Genomic DNA, 24,234 nt, shown 5'->3' with positions numbered 1-24,234 from the left:
TAATTAGGTGAATTAAAAAATTGTGTTTTCCGTACCCTGGATGGGGAGGCCTGGTGGCACTCAGAGGAAGGACAGCAGGCTACCAAGAAGAAAGAGACTTGATACCCTATGAGCATATACAGGGGGAGGAGGACCCCTCAGTCACAGTCAAAGGGGAGGGGAGTAGGGGGAAAGTGGGAAGGAGGAATGGGAGGATACAAGGGATGGGATAACCATTGAGATGTAATATGAATGAATGAATTAAATATAAAAAATTGTGTTTTCATTTTTTCTTTTTCTTTGTTTTGGTTTTTCGAGATAGGGTTTCTCTGTGTAGCCCTGGCTGTCCTGGACTCACTTTGTAAACCAGGCTGGCCTCGAACTCAGATCAATCTGCCTGTCTCTCTCCCAAGTACTGGGATTACAGGTGTGTGCCACCACACCCGGCAAAAATTATGTTTTCTATTTTAATTCCTTTGGTATGAAAAAAGTTCAGGACCTAGATACTAAGGGGAATATAAATAAGTAAAAGGGAGCTGCATACTGATCAAGCATACATAAAATGAGCTGCCAGGGAAATGCCTCTTTCTTTGAGGTCTGAGTGATAGGAATACTTACTTTCAAAAGAGTGTTAATTGGTATAGAAATTTACTTTGTCATTTTTAAGGTTTATTCTCCTCCTGTAGCCGTACTCGGAATGGGCGATTGGACTTGTTTGCAGCTAGTTCTGATACCTGTCCACAGAGCGAGACAAGTAGAAGCTTAAAGGAGTCTGGGAACTCCGGTTAGCTTGGCTTGCTTCTGCAGCCTCAGGCTCCCTGGATTTCATGTGAGAGTTCTGGGAGAAATGGGTTCAGAGTCTGTCACTACGGTTTAATCTGGACCAAGTGAAACGGCTCTGTGGGCAAAACGCTTGCTGCCAGGTGTGATGACCTGAGTGCGGTCCCTGAACCCTCTGTAAAGGTGGAAGGCGAGAACTGCTGCCACAAAGTTGTCCTCTCATCTCTGCACGCACTCTGGCACAAGCACAGATATACACACGGCACACACAGGAATGCGCGTGCGCGCACATACACACACACTAAATAAAATTTATCTTAAAGAATTTTATCTCTAGGCAAATTCAACATTTATTTTTTTATTTTTTAATTAAATTAATTAATTAATTAATTAATTAATTAATTAATTTATTTATTTAAAAGTCAACATTTTTCAATGATGGCTCAAGGTTTGGCCTTTTCGGTAGGAAAGCCTGAGGATCACAGTAAGGTAGTGAAACTGTTTGACCCATGGTTCATAATTTACAAAACATCTTCAATTTTTAAAAGGTAGTACAAGAAAGGTCTTGTATGTGATGTGCAGTAGTTGCTATAATTATATTCTCACAACTGATTTAAGAATTGTTTTCTTGTATTCATAAAATACTTTTATTTGAAGAACAGAACATTTCTGATAGTGTGATTAATGCAGTTGGCATTCCCTATTCAGGCTGTACGCAGGCCCCGAGGTGGACATCTGGAGCAGTGGGGTCATTCTCTATGCTCTGTTATGTGGGACCCTCCCCTTTGATGATGACCACGTGCCAACTCTTTTTAAGAAGATATGTGATGGGATTTTTTATACCCCTCAGTATTTAAATCCCTCTGTAACCAGTCTTCTGAAGCATATGCTGCAGGTCGATCCCATGAAGAGGGCCACAATAAAAGATATCAGGTGAGTCCGTCCGTCCTTCCTTCCTTCCTTCCTTCCTTCCTTCCTTCCTTCCTTCTGTCTTTCCCTCCTTCCTTCCTTCCTTCGTTCCATTCATTCATTTGAGACACAGTTTCTCTTTGTAGCCCTGGCTAACTCGCATAATATTCCATACTTTTTGTTTGTTTGTTTTTCGAGACAGGGCTTCTCTGTGTAGCTGTAACTATCCTTGACTTGCTTTGTAGACCAGGCTGGCCTCGAACTCACAGCGATCCGCCTGCCTCCGCCTCCGGGGTGCTGGAGTTACAGGTGTGCGCCACCACACCTGGCTCCACACTAAGTTCTTTTCATGTAACATGAAATATAGCAAGCTGTTGAAGCCACACAAAATTTCTTTCTGAGCTGAAAAAAAGCTGTATTTCGTCATCGTTATTTGGCTACACATACATACCTTTTCATGAGGCTGCATCAATCATTAAAAACTAGCAGCAGGTTAGAACATTTTTCTCTCAACGTACTCCATGAACTATGAGCTAGAAGAGGAAAGCAGTTTAAAGAAACAAACTATAGTCATAGAGAATGATTATGAATACAGTGTGATTATAAATGTAAATTAGTTCATATCCTAGACTCTTGAAAAGCATTACCTTTATTGTTGGTTTTACTGAAGAATCTTTCAACACTGCTGTTTATCTTAGGGAACACGAATGGTTTAAACAGGACCTTCCAAAATATCTCTTTCCTGAGGACCCATCATATAGTTCAACCATGATTGATGATGAAGCCTTAAAAGAAGTGTGTGAAAAGTTTGAGTGCTCGGAAGAGGAGGTTCTCAGCTGTCTGTACAACAGGAACCACCAGGACCCCCTGGCCGTGGCCTACCACCTCATTATAGACAACAGGAGAATCATGAATGAAGCCAAAGATTTCTACCTGGCCACAAGCCCCCCCGACTCGTTCCTTGATGACCACCATTTAACTCGGCCTCATCCTGAAAGAGTACCATTCTTGGTCGCTGAAACGCCCAGGGCGCGCCATACCCTTGATGAGCTAAACCCACAGAAATCCAAACACCAAGGTGTACGCAAAGCAAAATGGCATCTGGGAATTAGAAGTCAGAGTCGACCAAATGATATCATGGCAGAAGTATGTAGAGCAATCAAGCAGTTGGATTATGAATGGAAGGTAAGAAGGCAAATGTTCTAGCTAATACGTTTGGTGAACCTGTAGGCAAAGTCCTTTGCAGAAGGACTGATTTGATGTGCCTTTGTTTCTGTTCATATCAAATGCCAGGTTGTAAACCCCTATTATTTGCGTGTACGAAGGAAGAATCCCGTGACAAGCACATTTTCCAAGATGAGTCTACAGCTATACCAAGTGGACAGTAGGACTTATTTATTGGATTTCCGTAGTATTGATGGTATGTACACACGAAACCGTGGAGGCCATATGTTAGGCCTGCTTACCTAATTTGGTTTATAACTTTTTTCCTTTCCGTTTTCATTGATTTATTTGTTCATTTTACATCCCAATCACAGCCCCACTCTCTCCTCTCCTCCCATACCACCTCGCCTCCCAACATCAAGTCGAATTAGGACTAAGTGCTTCCTCTTTTCACTGCGGCAAGACCAGGCAGCCTTGCTGGGAGACAGGATCCAGAGGGAGGCATCAGAGACAGCCCCTGTTCCAATTGTTAGGGGACCCGCTTGAGGACCAAGCAGCCCATCGGCTTCATATGTGTGGATGGCCTAGGAGCAGTCCATGCATGTTCTTTGGTTGGTGGTTCAGTCTCTGTGAGCCCCCGTGGGCCCAGGTTAGTTGGCTATGAAGGTCTGATTGTTGTTCCCTTGACCCCTTTAGCTCTCTCAATTGTTTCCCCAACTCTTCCACAAGACTCCTGAGCTCCACCTAATGTTTGGCCCTGGGGGTCTCTGCTTGTTTCCATCAGCTGCTGGAGGAAGCCTCTCAGAGGACAGTTGCCCTAGGCTCCTGTCTGCAAGCAGAGCAGAGAATTACTAACTGTGTCAGGGTTTGGGTCTCAAGTTGGGCCAGTCATTGGCTGGCCATTCCTTCAGTCTCTGTTCCATCTCTATCCCTGCACATCTTGTAGGTAGAACAGATTTGGTGTTGAGGGTTTTGTGGGTGGGTTAGTGTTCCTCTCTGTCCACTGGAAGTCCTGCCTGGCTACAGGCTGTGGCCATTTCATTCTCAGTATCCCTCACTCCTAGGAGTCTCAGCTAGGTTCAGTCCCATGTCTTCCCATGAGCCTCCCCATCCCACGTGTCCAGCTTGTCCCAGAGACGCCCCAACCCCAATTTCCCTTCTCTCTCCCAGGTCTGTCATTCACTCCTGATCCCCCATCCTTCAAAAACCCCTTTCTCCACTCCCTCTCTTACTCAGTTCCCTCTTTCCCTCCACTGTGGAAGTTTATGATGGGTACATACACTTTGTTCTTCTCGTTCTCCTCACCACCCTCTCCATCTCAACCTCTGTGTTTTATGAAGCTTCTGGGCTGTTCCCTGGTAATTCAGTAGTAAGTGTGACTTCCTATGCTCTGCAAAACTGACATTTGTGACTCGTCATTCTTGTTTTATAGATTGTCATTTTGGGGCCAGGGATTCAGTGTCCAGTAATGAAGTTCCTGCCTGTCATACAGAAAACACTGGCTTCAACCACTATCACCATTTTTCCTAAAGTAGAAAATGACTATTGTCATGTAAAAATCTTTAAAAATATACAGTTTAATTCTGAAGTGACAGTTCTCTTTCATATTTTTGTTGCTTTATATAGTTAATTTTAGTAACAAAGATTCATTTAAAAGTAAATATTGAGTTACTTTTAAAATTAAATACATGTGTATTCCTGTTCTCCCAAATCAGTTACACTAGAGGATATTTAGAATTATTATTTGTAGACTCAGAGATAGCAAGTACAGAGAATAAGACAGGCACAGGCTGGGGCTAGAAAGATGGCTCAGAGATTAAGAGCACTGGCTGCTCTTCCAGGGGTCCTGAGTTCAATTCCCAGCAGCCACATGGTGGCTCACAACCATCTGTAATAGGATCTGATGCCCTCTTCTGGTGTGCATGAAGACAGTGTACTCATATACATAAGATAAAAACATTAAAAAAAAAAAGACACAGGCTTGAGCTGTGATATACACTGGCTAAACCTGATGGTCTGCTTGACTGGCTATTTATCATCTCTATCTACCTACCTACCCACCCATCTACCTACTGTCTATAGCATCTGTCTGTCTGTCTGTCCCTGTCTGCCTGCCTGCCTGCCTGCCTGCCTGCCTGCCTATCTATCTATCTATCTATCTATCTATCTATCTATCTATGTCTATCTATTTAGCTTCATTTATTTTTGAAGCAGGGTCTTCCATGTCAGCTGGCCTGGCTTGGAGGGAGCGGTTCTCTTTGTTGCCCTCTGAGAGCTGGGTTAGAGGTGTGCACCATGCTCAGATGTCTCAATAGCATGTATCTGTCAGCTGACACATACTAATACAGTTTGAGATCAGGACTGGGTTTTACTTTTCTCTTGGTATTTGATCACTTTGCAGTCTCAGCTATATTAGCTCTTGGACTGGTCAACTGAATGAACATTTACCATTTCTGTATCTCTACTCAAGGTCCATTTCTACTTATATTTTGTTCCCAATGAGTTTTTCCTTGGTTTTATGTTTAGTGTTATTTTGGGGGCACTAGGGACTGAAACCAAACCTTCTCCATGAGCTTTTGCCCAAGGCCTCCTTTGGCTTTTTATTTTGAGAAGGGCTCACAGACTGACCAGGTTGTGTTTGAACTCTAGCTCAGGCAGGCAGGCTTTGAACTCATGATCATCCTGTTTCAGCCCCCTGACTAGCTGGCATTGAAAGCCTGTACCCCTGGGCCCAGCTTTTCTGATTTTTGCTTCTTGGAACTGTTGCTTATTTATGCTCATCAGTGAAATATGAAAAACTGTAGAGTAAAAAGCACTGAACTGAAGTTGGGAGGGCAGGGTGCCTGAATGACCAAGCATTCCTGTTCATTTGTTTCTTTGAACAAATTACCTGACTTCTCTGGCTCTGTTTTATATCAGTAAAATAATTCCTGGGTGAGATAATTTCCAAGATGCCTTCCATATTTCAAGTGATTGATTTTGTGGGTTTTTTTTTTTTTTTGGTTGTTTGTTTTGTTTTGTTTTTTGAGACAGGGTTTCTCTGTGTAGCCCTTGGCTGTCCTGGAACTTGCTTTCTAGACCAGGCTGGCCTTGAAGTCATAGATCCGCCTGCCTTTGCTTCCTGAGTGTTAAGATTAAAGGCCTGTGCCACCACTGTCCAGTGATTCCGTGGTTTTAGTGGAAAATATTACTTCTAGCGGATACTTATTAAACCCCAACTTATTAGTTCACTAGCTCTTAGTCAATTTAAAAGTCAAGGGAAGTATATATTACGTGCCCTGTGTTGACTGGCACATGACGAATGCATTCCTCATGCTGTGTGAAAATATGGTGAGTAGCTTAACTCAGGCACACTGCTGCCAAAATATAAAGTAGACACACTTTGAAGAAGCTGCTTAAACATCTGAGGGAGAGGCAGATAATAAAACGCTGCTGTTCTTTACCCCCAGATGAAATTACAGAAGCCAAATCAGGGACTGCTACTCCACAGAGGTCGGGATCCATCAGCAACTATCGATCTTGCCAAAGGAGTGACTCCGATGCTGAGGCGCCAGGCAAACCCGCGGAAGTTTCTCTTACCTCATCTGTGACCTCCCTTGACTCATCTCCTGTTGATTTAGCTCCAAGACCAGGAAGTCACACAATAGAATTTTTTGAAATGTGTGCAAATCTAATTAAAATTCTTGCACAGTAAACCTAAAACTTTGCTTATTTCTTTGATGCAATAAGCATGCATAATAAATAATAGCCAAACACTTCCACTTACCAAGTTATATATATAAACAATTATAACTAAGGATTGGCCTTTTGGAATGCAGTTTGCACAGGGATTGGAAAGTGACTGAAAGCCTAATGTGCAGAAATGAATTGGGACCGTTCTGTTCTCTCTCATTCATCAGGTACACACAGCATAATAGACACAGTGGATTGCCAGTCTCGGGCTCACTTAATTTTTGCTCATTTTAATTTGGTATAACAGGGCTTTGTTGGCTATAAATTTACCATAAAGCCTTCACATATTACATAATTGATGTGTTTTATATTTGCCTCATGAATTTATTGAGTGAGTTTGCTGTAATCCTCACAGGCCTTATTAGGCGATGCTGTTTTCTGGGCTCCTTAGCTTTTGAAATAGCTACTATTTCCCGTTTCTGGTAACATTGTGAACTATTTCCATACCCCTCTTAAAATGCCATTTTGTGTGGTAAGTGCTATCAGATAATAGTCTCAATTTAAAATGTTTGTGTGACTTGTAAGCCCACACACCTACAGAATTTCTGTGTCGGGACACTGAGCCCTAAGTGTACTTCTGCCATCTCTCCCGATGCTTTGTATATGGAGTGCTGCTTTGGATCCAAGAGCCAGGTTGCTCACACTGTACTGAATCATGTTATTTTTGTCAGAGCATAGACTCTTCTGGCTCTCATGCCAGCCAGTATTGAATGTCATTTGATTGTGTATTTTAAAAATCAATTCAGTGCATAGAAAGGACATCTTTTATAAGCTTTGAATGCTTGGATTGGATTTTTAACCCCTGATTTTATTCTAAGCATTAAAAAAAAGAAAAGAAAAGAAAAGAAAATAAACATTGAAAGAATGTAGTGATTGCATGTGTATCTACTACTTAGCTCCAACAACTACTCTTTGGCCATATTTGCTCTCTAGATCCACACATGTATAAAAACATAGATATGCACATATATTTGAGTATATGTTTGCTTTTATTCCAAACCACTGAGATGTTAAGATACACATACCAGCCTTAAAATAATAACGTCCTTTAAAAAAATTCCTGAATCCATTATAAGATGAGTAATTTCCAGATAGTGCCTGGTCTTCCATACTTAGCTCTAGCTGTCCAGAATCCCACCTACGTTTACAGTCTGACATCAGTTACGGCTCTTTAATCAGGTTAAATTAATAATATTTTAAAAAGATGTAGACAAAATCAGTTCTTCAAAATGGTCAAATTTATTTCAGGTTTTAATTAAAAAAAAATCACTGGCTAAAGAAGTTTGCTCTTTATTAGATTTCTAACTTATATGCCTCTCTTTAATGATAGCATAGCATACTAGGTGTATAAAGTCATGCAAGACAAAACTGGTATTGTATGAGCTACCAATTAATTTCATATTGTCCTTATTTGGCTTCTTTTAAGTTTTTATGAAATTGGGTCAGGGACTCAAGCTCAGTGGTAATGCTTTTCTAGGATGCACACAGGTTGTGTGTTTGATCCCCAGCAATGCGAAAATACATTTTCTTTAAATATTAATCATCTTCCCTTTGTAAAATAGAATTTTTTTCTCCTCACCTCATTCATTTAAAAACATTCTACCCTGACTCCCAAATCTGTTGAGCACTTATGTAACCAGATGGGAACGAGTTTGGAGGTCACGATAGCTTGCATAAAAGATTACGCTATAGTTTATGCACTGAATTCTGAACAAAAATGGTGACTCTTTTTGTTCAGGGCTTGTTTTATTCAACTCCGATTTGAATGCTGTATAAAGTAATGGAGACTCCACTTAAATGAGTTCCAAACTGTATTTATACCTTGTGTGTGTCCTTTGCTTGGGGTTTACTGACGTCACTTATGCTGTCTAGATGCAGCACCGTGTTCCCGATGTGAAGAACGGAAGGCTGCAATTTTAGAGTTACACATTTGTAAATAGAACTAAGTAATATCTCTATAAATTGTTGGGGGAAAGGGGCACAAAAGGAGGAGCCAGTTAAATAGGACCTTCTACAAATTGTTAATTTTGTAAACTTCGCTTCTTTTATAAGTTATTCTGTGATTCCTTTTAGTTACTGAGTTTTATTTTGAAGATATTTAAATATTGCACTTGTATAAATAGTATGATAAATGCAGACTATTACAGTCAATTTTTTTTAATAGCTAGCATATCTTAAATGACAACTTTCAATTAAGTATGCCGAGCTTGCAACAGAATTTTCAGAAATGTAGTTTGCAAATTCTTATACTGGAACTGTAAGGAGAGTCAATGCAAATGATTTTTAACCTTTTTTTAATTATCTTTTCAGCAATTTATATTTTTTTGTGATTTTATGCAACCATATTTTTACTTTGTCTTGACAACTGAAAGCTGTATAAGGTTTTTGCCAGAAAAGTACTGTATACATAGTTTTAAATATAACAGATTTTGCTGATATGTAAAAATTTTGCCATTAAAATTGATTTCTCAAGAAAGGAACTTTTCTACCAAGTTGGGCCACATGAGAGCTTAATATATCTAATTTAAAATAATTTCACTGAAATAAACACCATTGCTTTTACTTTGATTATATTTTTTCTTAAAATGCATTTGTAGTGTTTTGGAGTTTTAGATAATTTTATATAAATTCTCTCCATGCCTTGCACTGTCCTTTGGATATTTGATACCATTCACAAGTAAACTAATAATGTGGCTGGGTGTGTAAGATATTTGTTCCAAGTGGCATCTTGGGAATGAAAGAAAAACATGTTATCTAAAATCTTTCTTTTCCTTAATTCTCCTTCTACCTGTTCATTATGGGCTTTGACAAGATGAATGAAATTCCACACACAACCTAACTGTGAGTGGGTGTAGGAGGAGGCAATCCTTGTGGTTTATGTATGTTTGCCCAGAGTACCTTGATTTGGAAAGATGGCATAATAAAAAAAATTCATTTTTCACCTATTACAATGTCTTTCTTTTTTAAAATATTTATTTACTTATATGAGTTCTATTTGCATGTATGACAAAAGAGGGCACCAAACCCCATTATAGATGGTTGCGAGCCACCATGTGGTTGCTGGGAATTGAACTCAGGACCTCTGGAAGTGCAGCCAGGGCTCTTAACTGCTGAGCCATCTCTCCAGCCCATCTTTCTTGTTTAATCTATGTTGGGGGCGGGCACTTGTCCACAGCTGAGTATCTGGCCTCTTTCATGTGCTGTAGTGCTTGATTATATTTTGGTACTTAAAATGCTTGATTTTTGTCTCATAAATTTGTTTATATTTCATCTAGAAATCAGCCATCTAAAGAAAATACTAAGATTCAGAGAATAAAAGCTGAAGCAGCTGTAATATCACAGACACTGGCCTGGAACTCCATTGTTGCTAGAATTTACTTACTATTAAATGGAGAAGCCATAGCATTCTTGGGGCTTTTGCTAGATTGATGGCTTTCTAAATATTTAAAACAGTAAAGCTGCATGAAAGAGTGGTACAAACAGCATATAAAGTTCTTTCAGAGAATCCATTTTTCTAGGCATTCTCGTCAAGTTTGCACAAGAAACTGAAAGCACCATCTAGTAAACTGTCCTATTTATCAGGGACGAGCAAATACTTGTTATGAATGCCAAACAGTTAGAGGCTGTGTAGGGACTTGGAAGACACTGCCATGCCTTGACTGGTGTAGAGGGCATCACAGTTGAGCTACCCTGAGAGACTTAGGAAAGGAACAGAGCCTCAAGCACTATTTATTCACTCACCTGGCCACTTTGAACCACTCATGACAAATGTGACCAAGATGCCAAGACATAAAAGTCCTACTGCCACCATCTTGTTGGGGATGGATGGAGATACACACATACACACTACAGTACAAAAACCAAAAACAACAACAGAAACAACAACAAAAAACCAAACCAAAACAACAACAATAACAACAACAAAAACAGTAAGTATGGACTGAGTGGATACTCAGTGTTTCAGGGATACAGTGAGTGTGACCACAAGGGACTCCATCCAGATTGAGGAACACTGCCTCCACCACAGTATCTGATTAATAGTGAGGTGCCATAGACCCCAACTCTGACATGTTGTGGGAGGAACGGTACGGAGTCATGAACACTGGAAACATGAAAGCCCATCTTAGAGGCTGGCTACCAGCATTGGTAGTCCTGCATTTCTATCACTATGGCATTTTAACAATCAGTGCCAATGTTCACTTTTGTGAAAAATGGCAAGTGTAAGAGTTTTGGTTATGGAAGGATCTCTCCCCCATATAGGGCAGGGTTTCTCTTGTAGCCTTGCTATGCTGGACTCCCTTTGTAGACCAGACTGGTCTTGAGCTCACAGAGATCCACCTGCCTCTGCCTCCTGAGTGCTGGACTACAAGCCTGAGCCACCCCCATGCCTGGCATGCTTTATTTTTATTTTTAAAAGAAGTATTTTACATGTATGAATGTTTTCCCTACATATTAACATGCTTGGTACCCTAAGATCATAAGAGGGCGAGAGTTACCAATAGTTAGGAGCCTCTGTGTTGAGTGCTGGGAACTGAACCCAGGCCCTCTGCAAGAACAGCAAGCCATTTCTCCAGGCTAGCATCAGTGACTTTGATGCCACTGTTGGGGGTTTTCTTCCAGGGTATAATTGACATTTTGGAGAAAAATAGTTTGGTGGTTCCTATTGGTTACTGGTGTGTGGGTGGGCTGTTTCTAATGGCATCTAAGCATCCTACAATGTTTTCCCCAACAAATAACCTGTAAGAAATGCTAAGTGCTGAGATGGGGGGTGGTGGTCTTCAAAAATGGGTCTTCCTTTGCCTAGCATAGCTATGTGGATAATATATGTTGTGATAATCTTGTTGGGAACAAGCAAAGAAACTTATTCTAAGCACTACCATTTCATTTTCAGACTCAGTTTTATCATAGAGAGAAGTTAAGTTCAAGGTCCCAGGCCCTAGGGGAGCTGGGGGACTTGTCCATAGCTGAACAGCTTCTGTTGTAAGGAAACAGTTGTCCGAGTCTAGACATCGCAGGGACAACTTGTAAGAGGCAGTTATCTGAGTCCAGTCACCCCAGGGACAACTTTTGTGGAAAGTTGTCTGGGACCAGACATCTCAAGGACAACTTCTCTGTTTTGCTGGCAGGGTCAAACTAAGTTCATGTTCCCAGGCCCAGCGACCTACTCCTCTCTTGATGGATGCAAGCTCCCTCACTCAACCCATTAAGTCAAAATATGATTGGACAGAGCTACAGCCCACCCTGCTCCACCTCTGTGATTTTCATCTTTTAAATATGCTGCTATACAGTGTCCCTTCAGGGTTGCAGTTCAGCTCCTGACTCTGTTCAGTAGCAGCTTGATTACAACAAAGTTTTGTCATCTGCATTGACCTGGTGTTTGAGCCATGCTGTATTTAAGCGGGCCCAACAACAGATAAAACTTAATGAGTTTTCAATTTCTTCAATGTATTCAAGTATTAACACTTGCTTGCTAATTTACCCAGTGCTATTTCCAAGCTCTGTTGTAGATTCTCACAGGAAGCCTGCAGTTCAGCCTTGGCTCTCCTCGATCAGGCCATCTTAATTAAGGTTTCTATTGCAGACCAAAGTCAAGTTGGGAGGAATGGGCATATTTCAGCTTATAGTTCTACAGCATAGGAGGAAGTCAGGGCAGGAACTCAAGCAGGGCAGTAACCTGTAGGTCCGATGCAATTGATGAAGAGGCGGAGGAGGGAAGCTGCTTACTGGCTTGCTCAATTTGCTTTTATATATCAACCAGGACCAGCTGTGGGAGAGGGTGGGGGTGGGGGGGCACCATCTATAATGGGTTGGGCCCTCCCACATCAATCGTTAATCAAGATAGTACCCCATAGACTTTTTCTATATGCCAACCTTATGAAGGCATTTTATCAATTAAGAATCCCACTTCTGGGGCTGGAGAGATGGCTCAGAGGTTAAGTGCAGTGACTGCTCTTCCAATGGTTCTGAGTTCAATTCCCAGCAACCACATGGTGGCTCACAACCATCTATAATGTGATCTGATGCACTCCTCTGGTTTGCAGATGTACATGCAGGCAGCGCACTATATACATAATAACTAACTAATTAAATAAATCAATCAATCTAAAAAAAGAAAAGAAAAAAGGAATTCCACTTCTCGGCTAGGTCTAGGGTTACCCCTGGGCACCGGAAGCGGAAATTATCACCTTAAACAAAAACAAACCAGCACAGCTCCCCTTACGCTTATCAACCCCCCTTTCTTCTACATCTTACTGGCCCTCAGCGGCTAGGCCTGGCGAGGCTAGGCTGTAAGCCCTTTACCTGAGGATTTTGTGTATTGCAAAGCACAGCTGAATGGAGCTGGCCCGCCACCCATAGTCCGCCACTCCTGCCTGCTGTCGGAGGCCTCGTCTAGCAGCTGGTCTTACTACAAATCCCTTGGTACTTAGGGCGCCGCAGTGACTTCTGGGATCAGTGGTCTTGTAGAAGTCATTGGCGAGTAAGAAAACTTCTTTTCTATTGTCCGCTTTGCTGGACTGTTCGAACGTCCCCGGAAGATTTCATGCGTTTATTTGTTCGTCTGTTTGTTTTAAATAAAGAATTAAGAAGCACAGGAAAGAAGGGCGGATTAGACTCCCGATGGGATAATTTCCGCTTCCGGCGCCAAAGGGCAAGTGGAATGTAAACACAGGAGCACGGAGTGGCTTGCAGGTAACTGGCTGCGGGTTGGCGCTGTGAGGCAGAGGAGTGGGAAGCCAGGCGCGAGGGAGGGGCGAGGGCGGCCGGGTGAGGTCCACGGAGCCCTCGGGTGTGCCTGTATCCTGGGGTCGGGGCGCCGTGGCGGGGTTCCATGTGCTGGCCCCGCGGCCTGCGGAGCTGCGGCTGAGGGCTCATTTTTAATGTAGGCGGAGGAAGGGGGCCGGTTTGGATACCGGATTCTCCTCTGGTAGCGTTTTGAGGTAAACCGTGTCTCTAACTCTTCACTTGGGAATTCGTCTCTTCTGCTCCGAGGGATGTTGTGGTGATTCTCCACGCCGAGCCGGTGTTTTTCCATCTTGGGGTGCCGCATGCTTTTCACGCAGTCGGTAACGTTTGCTCCGTCGCAAGCACCTGACTGTCTCTAGCTGGGTAAATTGCCAGGTCGAGCGATCGCTGTGCAGAATCTTTGTAGGCGACTTTAGAATGCAGGTGTCATTGTTTAGAATTTTAATGCCACTCGTCAATTCTGTAGAAAACGTTGACTTTAACACCAGGCATGAATTAACACGAAACCTGTACAGTTTGTGATTTACTCGCTCGGTTTATTTTCCTGGTGAAAAGTGTTGACGAGCTTGGTGCCTTACCTATCCAACTACCGATCAACCAAATCCACTTATATAAGCGGCTTTTAGTGATAAGTTAATTAAAAACACAACCTTAGGGGGCACAAGGAGCTCATAATGCAAGATGAAAACAGTTTAGTTGCGATGTTACACAATTCCCCCATATAGATAGATTGTATGACTCGGTAGCGCTTACTGCTGTTTGCAAAATTGTGCCGTTATCCCCACAATTAATTACAGAACATTATAATCACTGAGAAGAGAAATCCAGAACCATTAATTGACAATTCTCCATATTTTCTCCCCAGCAGCATTTAAGATTTAAACTCATGTCAGAGGGCTAGTTTTCCTTGGGGAGGGTGTTCACACGTGCCAGAATTCAGCTCTCCTTTAAGCCTGGCCAACTTCTAGTTTTTAAAGCTCACTTCTTTCCTTTCTTTCTTTTTCTCTTTTTGGTTTTTCAAGACAGGGTTTCCCTGTTTAGCCTTGGCTGTCCTGGACTCACTTTTGTAGACCAGGCTGGCCTCGTACTTACAGAGATCCGCTTGTCTCCCAAGTGCTGGGATTAAAGCTAACGCTTACTTTCATAAAGGCTCAAGTGTGCATTGTCTAACAGTGTCATTTGATCACGGTTGGTAGCGCTTAAGCTGCATTGTAATTGAGTACTCTCCTTGTCCACAGGCAGGTTGGAAGAAAAGATAAACTTGGTATTGGCCCGGTAACACATTCATGCATTTTCACTTTAGTAGGCTCCCTGTTTCCTCATTGTTAATCCTGTTATTAATGTATCTATTACACTGCCTGGTGTCCCACATTGGAAATGTAGAAAGTAAGTTTCATTTGGGAACTTGAAAGCAGAAACCAGAATCATCACTCTTTACCTGTAGGGACAGCCGTAAACACAAGAGAACCACCGCCACCTCAGCCATCACCCCTTCCTCTTATGTTCTAGTATCGGTTGAAGGCATTTAGGCATCCATCTTCCCAGGCCATCTTCTCTCTCTGCCTCTGGATTTGTGATCCATAGTAACCGCACTTTCGTTTTTAGCCATTTCCTGGTATTTCCTTGGGATTTATATAAAGTGATTTTTTTCAGGCAGTGGGAATACATTTTCCCATGTTATGATGAGGCCAAGGAGGAAGCTTCCATGATCCTAATTCCCTAGTGCAGCTTATACTTTCATTATTTACTCAGAGTTTCCCAGAATTCACTGCTCTCTGGAAAGCACAGGCTTGCCTGCATCGCCTTATGTACTTTGTGTTGATGTGGTCTGTTACATTTTCTCTTGTTCAGTAACAGGCCTGTGACCCATAATTTTCTCAATTCTGATAGTAGCTTGGGGTTCTATGTGAGAATGATTTATATCCACCCTCGCTTTATTTATTTATTTATTTTACTTATTTATTTATCTCTTCCTGTTTTTACTTACATTTCACTTCAGCTGTGTACATCAGGGACAAATACCTTGGCATTGCTAGAAACGTTCTGTTATGTTCCATCCTCTCCTCCCACTGCCCCCGCCCTGCCCTTGAGCGTGTGTGTCTGTCTCTCTCTCTCTCTCTCCCCCTCCCTTTCTTTTTTTTCTTTTTTTCTTTTTTTTAGACTGAGTTTCTCTATGTAGCCTTGGCTGTCCTGGACTCGGTTTGTAGACCAGGCTGGCCTTAAACTCACAGTGATGCACCTGCCTCTGCCTCCCGAGTGCTGGGATTAAAGTCATGTGCCACCACCGCCCAGCTTTCTCCTTCTGTTAATAGATATGGTTTGATAATTTCAGAAAGACCTCTGAGTTCATTGCTTTCTTCCTGTCTCCTTAGGGTCACAGATTCCTCCAAGAACAAGTAAAATCTTAGACACCCTGATGCACACAGCATATAAGATGTTTATACACATTTATATGGATTACCCTGTATCTTAAAGTCTAGCTTTGTAGTGAATTACTGGATTTCTTTTTTTCTTTTTTAGATTTTTAAAAAATATTTTTTATTTTTTACATATACATTTATATTATTACACATACACACAATAAACTACTATAGCAAGAAGAACCATGACACAATCAGGAATTACATAAATGTTACATTTTTAGTGTTTTGGCTATTTGTATTTTGTATCCTCGAAGAAAACATCCTATCTTGGTGCATCTAAGATTCTGAGTGTTAATCAGTATCTATCATATCTTGTCATTATCAAGTTAAAACATTTTGAAGACCTTATCTAGACCTAAAAACATCTTAATCCATAAACAGCTAAACTTATTTGTAGAACTAAACTATCTGGTTTTCAACTCCATCAGAGACTTGAGAAGGAATAAAATTAATTACCTGAGTATGCGAGGAGTACAGGTTAACAACTTCCCAAATGAGAATATGACAGTTTGCTGACGGAACAGTCACCCAAAACTCTCTATAATGTTGGAGCATCATCTTTGGCCTTCTGGCCCAGTATATCTGACAGACATATTTGTGAGGCAGGAACTATTGAGGACTTGCTTACCCTGTCTTGGCAGAGTTTAGCCGTCGACTCTGCCTGCATCCAAGCTTACCCTTTTTAAGGCAGAATTCTGTCTGTGGTAGGAATTAGGTCCTTTTGCCCAGTGGCTAGTTTGCCACATATGAAGCCATCTCCATAAAGAGGCTCTTTGATGCTCATCATCCTCTTTGAGGTAGGCTGGGTGTTGCCAGGCTTTAACCTGTCTCATTGTCAGTAAATCTTTAAAATAATAAAATGTTTTAAAACCCCATATTCTGCATGTCTCTTAGGTTTTTGAAGACCTTATCTATTTTACCTAATCTTTATATAGAATCATATCTATCTGTTGCACCTAAAATGTATATTCTTGTGATAAAAACAGACTAGCAATTGATATGACCATAATTTTATCAATTAACAATTAACTTGTATACCTTATTTATCCTAAACATGGATTTCTTAGTTAATCTTATCACTAAGTACTGTTGAAGACGTTAGTATGCAGCTTGTTCTGTCAGCTACCCTCTTTTCCTTAACATTTGAAAATTATGGTAGATTTACAAAGCCATTTAATATTGGTGGGTGTTTGTTTTTTGTTTTACCCATGAAATGGCACATACTTTTAATTTTAGCACATGGGAGGCTGAGGTAGGAGGATCATGAGTTTGAGTCCAGTCTAAATTAGAATTTTGAGTTCTAGGACAGCTGTAATGTATTTGTTTCAGAAATAAATAAATAAAAAACACTCATAGCATAAGAAATTTATTGAAGGGAAAATTTCAATATATATGAAAGTGGGGAATGGAACAGTGATTCTTCTGTTTATCTCCCAACTTCATCAGTTACCAATTCAGAGTCATCTTATTTTACCCACTGCATGGCATTTCTCACTTTTATGATTTTGAAATAATTTCTGGTGTCATGTGATTTCATAAATACTTTGCTGTGTAGTAAAAAAAAAAAAGATTTATTTTTTATTTGTGCTGTATTCTGCCTTGGTGTGTGCCTGCACACCAGAAGAGGGTATCAGATCACATTATAGATGGTTGTGAACCACCATGTGGTTGCTGGGAACTGAACTTAGGACCTTTGGAAAAACAGGCAGTGCTCTTAACCTTTGAGCCATCTCTCCAGCCCTGCTGTGTAGTTCTTGAAAGACTTTTTTGTTTCATGTGTGTGTGGTGTTTTTGAAATTCAATCATACTATTATTAAGACAACTAAAATACAGGAGTGACTTATACTGTCACGTGTCTAGTCAGGGTTGTGATTTGTTCTTTCACAAATGTCCCTTCAAAGTTGTCAGGAGTGAAAGAAGATACGCACACACTCGCCTCAGTTTTGTCTCTTCAGTCTCCTTATCTAAGAGTTGCTGCCCTTCTTTCTCTCCGTCCCTCTTCCCATTCTTTATTTCTTGAAGAAACAGTCTTATTTTTCTTCTGCTTCCCACATCTGATGTGTTACGGAACGGGCTTCATTGTGTCATGTGTTTGTATAAATCAGTAGAGGCCTGCTGGGATTCAGGGTTATTCTGCAAGACCAGACCACTCCCATTAGGAAATGAGGTTAACAGTAGTGGCCATGTGTCACGTTTGAAATTTGAGTATCCTTGGTCACTGTCTTCAGTCCACAAACAGATGCTGAGGTGGCTGTAGTATCCTTCTGCTAGTCTGGATCCGCCTGTGTGTCAGAACATGTTCATTACAGGTATGTTTCTGGAATTCTACAGCATGGCTTCCTTCGGGTGGAAGAGGAAGATTGGTGAGAAGGTATCCAAGGCCACGTCCCAGCAGTTTGAAGCTGAAGCTGCTGATGAGAAGGATGCAGCTGAGAACGAGGATGGGAGCTGGCTCCACGCCAGCAAACGCAGGAAGGAAACCCTGCGGGAAGGCTGTAAACAGAAGAGTAAACAGCTGAAGGATGAAGGAGCTAGTCTGGCCGAAAACAAGAGGTATGGTTTTGGATTTCTTTTTTTTAATGGAGGACAATTTACTTTTTCTGGCTCATGGTCTCTAATGGAATGAATTCTGGTAGGGTCTTAGGTAGGGTTTCTGTTGCTGTGATGAAACACCATGACCAAAAGCAGCCTGGGAACGAAAGGGTTTATTTCCTCTTCTTCTTCCAGGCAGCAGTCCATCACTGAGGAGAGACAGGGCAGGAACTCCAGGCCGGAGTCTAGAGGCAGGATCGGAAGCAGACACCATGGAGGCGTGCTGCTTACTGGCTTCCTCCTCATGGCTTGCCCCGAGTGCTTTCTTACATCACCCAGGACCACCATGTAGGGATGGCTCCACCCACAGTGATCTGGGTCCTCCCACATCAAATGCACTCAAGAAAAAAATGTACCACAGGCTTGCCCACAGGCCAGTGTGGTGGATGCATTTTCTCAGTGGAGGGCCCTTCTTCCAAAACTACTCTTTCTTGTGTAAAGTTGACACAAAACTAGCCAGCACAGCTATCCACTTTCTAGATTCATGTTTTAAATGTCTAATTTCGTTTTTAAAAGAGATATTTTAGAGTTACCAGCAAAATTGCCATTTTCAAGGAGAAGGAGTTTGTAATTGTCTACACTGCTTTACCCCTCTGTTGGTCTGTCTAGAGGAGGGTTAGTGAAACATAGTAAAAATGTGTTGCTCAGTAGGAGAAATTGTTCCTTAATTATCCTTTCACTTTTTCTTTTCTTTTCTTTTCTTTTTTTTTTTTTTTTGAGACAGAGTCTTGCTTTGAGTTTAGCCTAGACTGGGCTTAAACTCTCCCCTTTCCCCCTCCCCCATCTTTGTAGAACTTAGAGAGCTCTGCTGCCTTACTGCTTGCCATTGACTTCTTTGTACTTCTGTTAGTGTAGTGGGTACGGAGGAACTTGATAATAGCATCTTCTAGTCATAGCCCTTACCCAGCTAAACTTCTACATATGGACCTGTTTCTTCCTCCCCCCCCCTTGATTTGTTGCTATGAAAATTACTGTACAAGTTAATGGAAAAAAGACAAATTGTTTTATAAAATATGTTGGAAAACAAGATCAGAAGAAAATAAAAGTGAACCTTTAACACTTCATAATAGTGCCAGTCCGTATGGGCCAAACATTCAACCACAGGAGTCTGTGGGCGCCATTACTATTCAAGCCACCAGGGAGAGCAATCAGGATTTTTAACTGCTGAGCTGTCTCTAACTCCAAGGATCCTTTTCCAGCCATCTGAGATTTTTAAAGAGTACATACCAATTTTCTATTTGATTGTTTCCTGTGCCTATCTTGAATCTATTCCTCTGTCTCATGTAACTTTTGTAAATGATTAATTAGGTATAAAGATTTGCTGGAGAGACCAGTCATTTTTGGTAAAATATACATAAGGTTTGTGCTGGATGGGTAATCATATAGAAAGATAAATAACATTAGATGGCCTTCTGTTAGAGCAGCAGTCAGAATAGTATCGTGCACGCATCTGTTTGCTTTGATACCTGTTTAGAGCTACGTCTTAGTTAAGTTCTTTGATTTTGAGGCTGAGGGGATAGCTCAGTTGGTAAAATGCTTGCCACACAAAGTTGAAGATGTAGTTTGCTTCCCCAACACCCACATAAACAGCCACTGTTGTGTGATTTTTCCTGGGGAGATGCAAGACAAACGTGTGCCCACACGTGCATGGTCCTTCTCAATCCAGATAGTGAAGCCAAGATAGACCAAAGCACAGATACCATCAAAATCCAATTTGGTGAACCATGACTTTTATTGGAGTTGCTTACAGGAACAGAGATGGAGTGATTCAGAGATAGCCTCATTACCAAAGCCTACCCGAGCACGGTTGGCAGTTCACAAAAGCTGGGAAACTGGGACACACTGAATACAGTGCAGCCTATAGGCAGCTCAACAGGTGGGAGAATACCTTTCTCAGGTGCTTTAGTTGGTCTAAACATCTTGTAGACCCCTCGGCTAGTTTCTGTTTCTTCTAGGCAGCTTGTCTTGTTTGAGAGTGCCTCTCAGCTTATATTGCTACTATGGCAGGAAGGGGCTGAGTGGACTTAGTTTCAGGAACTTCCTGTTGTGAGTGGTTTAACTTACCGCACATCCCTGTAGTGTAGAGTGTTTGAATCATGGAGAAAACTGTTACTCAACAGCCTTGGGTCCTGGCTTGTAGTTCCAGTGTTGAGGTAGAGCTAGGAGCATCCTTCCAGCTTGCTGGTCAGCTGGCCAAATTGGTGAAGTCCCAGTGTCAAACCTGTTTTAGAAGATACGGTGAATGGTGATGGAGGAACAATATCTAGGGTTGAACCTGTGGCCTCCATATACATATGGGTATACACCCTCCAGATGAACATACACACACGAACACCCTACTGCATACACATAATTCTTTTTCCTTTTTTATCCTATGAATAAATCCTTGCTATTGATGAAGAAAATACCTGGGGAAGATTAGTGCTATTTTTCTGACAACTTTTGATTTTTATAAAATGTGTATGTGACCAGAAGAGTAATACTTAGTTTTTGCTTTATGTTTTTTGTTTGTTTGTTTTGTTTTTGTGTTTTTCTTTTTTTGTTGCTAGGGATCCGAGCTGGGGTCTTTTGCACTCTAAGCTTGTGCTGTACCCTGACTCTAGGAGTGATACCTGTGACACAGAATGCCGTTCATATCTAAAGATGCTATAAAGTTAGGCCTGTGTGCTGTTGACTGTGTCATCTGTGTGGTGTCAATGTACACCCTTAACAAACTTGACTCTCCTCGCAGCAGATGCTACTTGCCAACAGCTGTGCGGCTGTGGCTGTACCGCTTGTCCACCTCTCCTCTTGGCGCTGGCATTTGTCTGGCTTGAGCCTGCACAGATCCTAGGCATGCTGTTACAACTGCCGTGAGCTTGTCCACGCAGCCACTCTGCTGTGTTCAGGAGACATTGTTCACTTGTAGTCACCCACAGGGCTCATACTCGTCCCACTCACTCCCTTTTCTGAAGTGATCCCAGAGCCTTGTGGGGAGGAAGTGTGCTAGCAGAATGCTTTGAGTTTCTTCCTTCTTCCTTTTTCCTTGAACTGGTAAAGTGGTTATAAGATTTTCTTTGCCAGTTATTTTTGTAATAAATGAGTCAGTTGATAAAATAATTAATGTACTAAAATAAAGATCTGCCTCTATTTTTGATTATTGGGGAATCTTTCTCTATATTTTGATAGAAGACATAACTTGTGCTTAAACTATGTTAGCATCTCAACTTACTAGGAGCAGAGAGGTAGAAAATAAATAGCAGTCAGCATCACCTAACTTTTTATTTTTAATATTTTTGAGACAGGGCTTATATATATACACACACATATATTTATATATACACACATGTGTGTATACATACATACATACTTATCTTTAGCTGACCTAGAACACGCTATGTAGACTGGCCTGGCCTTAAACTCAGAGGTCTGCCGGCCACTGGTTCCCAAGTGCTGAGATTAAAAGTGTGTGCCACCCTGCCTTGTTTTTTGTTTTTGAGCTAGGATTGTACATTGGCCAGTAAAATATCAAACTTAGGTCAATTCTCCTGTTTCAGTTTGTTGAGCGCTGGGAGTGTAGGCATGAGCCATCGTGCCTGGCCAGCATCAGTTAAGATCGTAACAGTGTAATAATAGGTTGTGAATTGTTGTTTGTGGTATTTTAGGCATTAAGAATTTTGTCTTGAAGAATTTTGCAGATTGGTCATTGTGTCTTAGAAGAAAACCAATTTTGTTTTTAAATTTATGAAAGTGCTTTTAGAACATATACTGAAACATCTTTAGAAATTACAGTAAAGTTGTTGAAGTTCATTAACATTGTTGTGTTGACTTTTCCCAAGACTACACTAGTGTGCAGAGGGGAATCCATTGGTTACTGTCTGGACATTTCCTTAGCAGTTTCTGTGGTGGAAGAGAGATGCCACCTTTTAAACAGAATACCCCCTGTGTTCTGCCTACACTTCAAAATACTGCGTCATGTCCCTGAAGTCAGCCAGGCTGAGAGTGTGGCTTTGCATGTAAGAACGCTTTAGGATCCTGAGAGTTTTGTTTAAAATTTTCTGGTTAGCATTTGTTTCAGAATAAAGTATACATAGGTTGGAAAGTAAGCAGAGTTGTGGGAATATAGTGGAATTAAGTAATTTGGCTATTAAAGCCAAAAATAGATAGAAGTAATAGTTTAAAAATGCCTAGAAAATATGGAAGTTGTTTTGACAGTAATAGAAGGAGTAGCAGCAAAATTAAAATTAAAAGCATCCACACCACCTAGTCACTCCCTGTCAAATCAACTTGGGCTTCTTTGCCGTTAGCCACACTGGCCATTTTTTTTTTTTCTTTTTTAAATGTCAGCACAGTTCCTAGGTGTGTGCATACATGCACATGTATGTGGCTGTGCGTGCGCACTTGTCTGTGTGAGTATGAAGAGACTGAATTGAGGTCCTCTTGCTTAATCAACAAGCATTTCACCGACTGAGCTGTCTCCGAGGCTCTGGTCACCGTAGTTCTTTTGAAATTGTGTGAGAAGCTCTTCTGAAGTGTTGTCCTGCAAATATCTGCCCATGTCTTGCTCTCGGCTCCGTTCTGGTAGCCAGCCTGCTGTGCGGTAGCACCCTGAGCACCCCTCCTCCTCAGCAGTTTGTTTTCTCTTTGTATTTTCTACTGTTTTCAACTTACTTTACATACAAGTTACTTGTTTATATGTTCTTGTGAGTTTCTCCTGTTTCTTAAATTCTTCATATTTTCACACTGAGTTTATTGAACATGTAGAGTTATCTATCTATCTGTAAAGTATTCTGATCTTGTCCAAATAGAGAAGGCTTCGTTCTGCAGCGTCCATCTTCTACTGCCTCTTTGATGGTAGCAAGACTACTCTTAGGTTTAATTTGAATTTTCTCCTCATACTATTAATGATTCTCTGTCATGGAAGACTAGCTTACTTCACTGTCCAGCCCCAAGAAAGCTGGTGCTTTTAAGGTGGCTGTGGCGTATAATGATTAAGAGTGTTGGGGTTGAAGTCATTGTACGTCACTTCAGCTCTTACCCTAATTGTCATTTTTTTTTTTCTGTATAAATTTTGGTCAGGTCATTAACTTCTCTGCCAGTTTCTGGTTTTCTCATATATAAATGATGATACATGTCTTAAAGTTTATTGAAAGATTATAGAACAAGTCCATGTAAAGAGAATGTAGCCTGTTGTGTCACCCCTAAATAATTGTGTGCTAGGTATTCTGTATTAGGTTTTCATGTTACTGGTTTATAATAGTGCTAAACTTTCTAGAAGTTAATTTTTCCAAAAACTTTTTTTGTTGACTTATTTCTAACTAGGATTTGTTTTCCTAAGGTAAAGGGTGTAGCTTCCAGCATTGGTAAATTGGTATATAGTTTCAACCACTAGATGGTGACACTTGCATAGCTAAGTGGCTAACTATTCTTTGTTATTTGTCATGGGTGTGGATGTGTCTGAAGACCAAGTGTAATTAGAATTTATCATGAATCTTACCTAGAAAAGAATAACAACTGAAGTGAATTTGAGTATGTTTTTACCATGTGGTGCATATCTTCTGATTCCGAACATCATTGAATTTAAAGTAAGTGGCTATGCCTCACATCTGTAGAAAGAAGTAGATGCAGCCAGTGTAGTGTTAATTTCCTTACTTTCATGTCCTTCAAATGCATCATATCTGTAGAGTATTTGTCTTCACTCTGTTGTAATGACTACCAAATTCTCCTCCACTTAGACACTGGGACTCATTCCTTTCTCACCTGCTCAGGAACATTAGCCCTAACTATCTCCTGGTGTCTTTGTGTTGTCTGTTGTCACCATTATCCCTTCTCTAACATACTGGCACCCTTGAGGACAAGGTACACTTGACTGCATATGCTTATGGAATTCTTGGCTCCCTTTTGCTACAAACTCATTTTCCTAATGTATTAT

At 41.1% G+C, this 24,234-nt stretch overlaps 2 protein-coding genes across 6 annotated transcripts in view; both read left to right on the top strand.

The window, feature by feature from the left end:
• The window catches only part of PRKAA1 (protein kinase AMP-activated catalytic subunit alpha 1), a 37,070-nt gene extending 27,561 nt beyond the window's left edge, over window positions 1-9,509 (top strand). For both annotated transcript variants that reach the window (XM_084782196.1, XM_084782197.1), the window contains 4 exons: window positions 1,468-1,692; window positions 2,367-2,853; window positions 2,962-3,088; window positions 6,282-9,509. In XM_084782196.1, the coding sequence (XP_084638322.1) occupies window positions 1,468-1,692; window positions 2,367-2,853; window positions 2,962-3,088; window positions 6,282-6,526 (1,084 nt within the window). In that variant the 3' untranslated portion in view covers window positions 6,527-9,509. The remainder of the gene's footprint in view (window positions 1-1,467; window positions 1,693-2,366; window positions 2,854-2,961; window positions 3,089-6,281) is intronic.
• Window positions 9,510-13,060: 3,551 nt separating this feature from the next.
• The window catches only part of TTC33 (tetratricopeptide repeat domain 33), a 29,312-nt gene continuing 18,138 nt past the window's right edge, over window positions 13,061-24,234 (top strand). The window contains exons 1-2 of one of the 4 annotated variants that reach the window (XM_084782199.1): window positions 13,061-13,254; window positions 18,063-18,284. In XM_084782199.1, coding sequence (XP_084638325.1) covers window positions 18,064-18,284 — 221 coding nt within the window. In that variant the 5' untranslated portion in view covers window positions 13,061-13,254; window position 18,063. Of the gene's footprint in view, window positions 13,255-13,307; window positions 13,330-13,368; window positions 13,503-18,041; window positions 18,285-24,234 lie in introns of those variants that run through there. The other 3 variants (XM_084782201.1, XM_084782200.1, XM_084782202.1) reach the window with 3 other exon arrangements.

This window comes from Acomys minous (genome assembly GCF_964271855.1).
Source record: "Acomys minous genome assembly, chromosome: 5".
Lineage (NCBI taxonomy): Eukaryota > Metazoa > Chordata > Mammalia > Rodentia > Muridae > Acomys > Acomys minous.
This window is presented reverse-complemented; position numbering and strand designations above follow the sequence as displayed.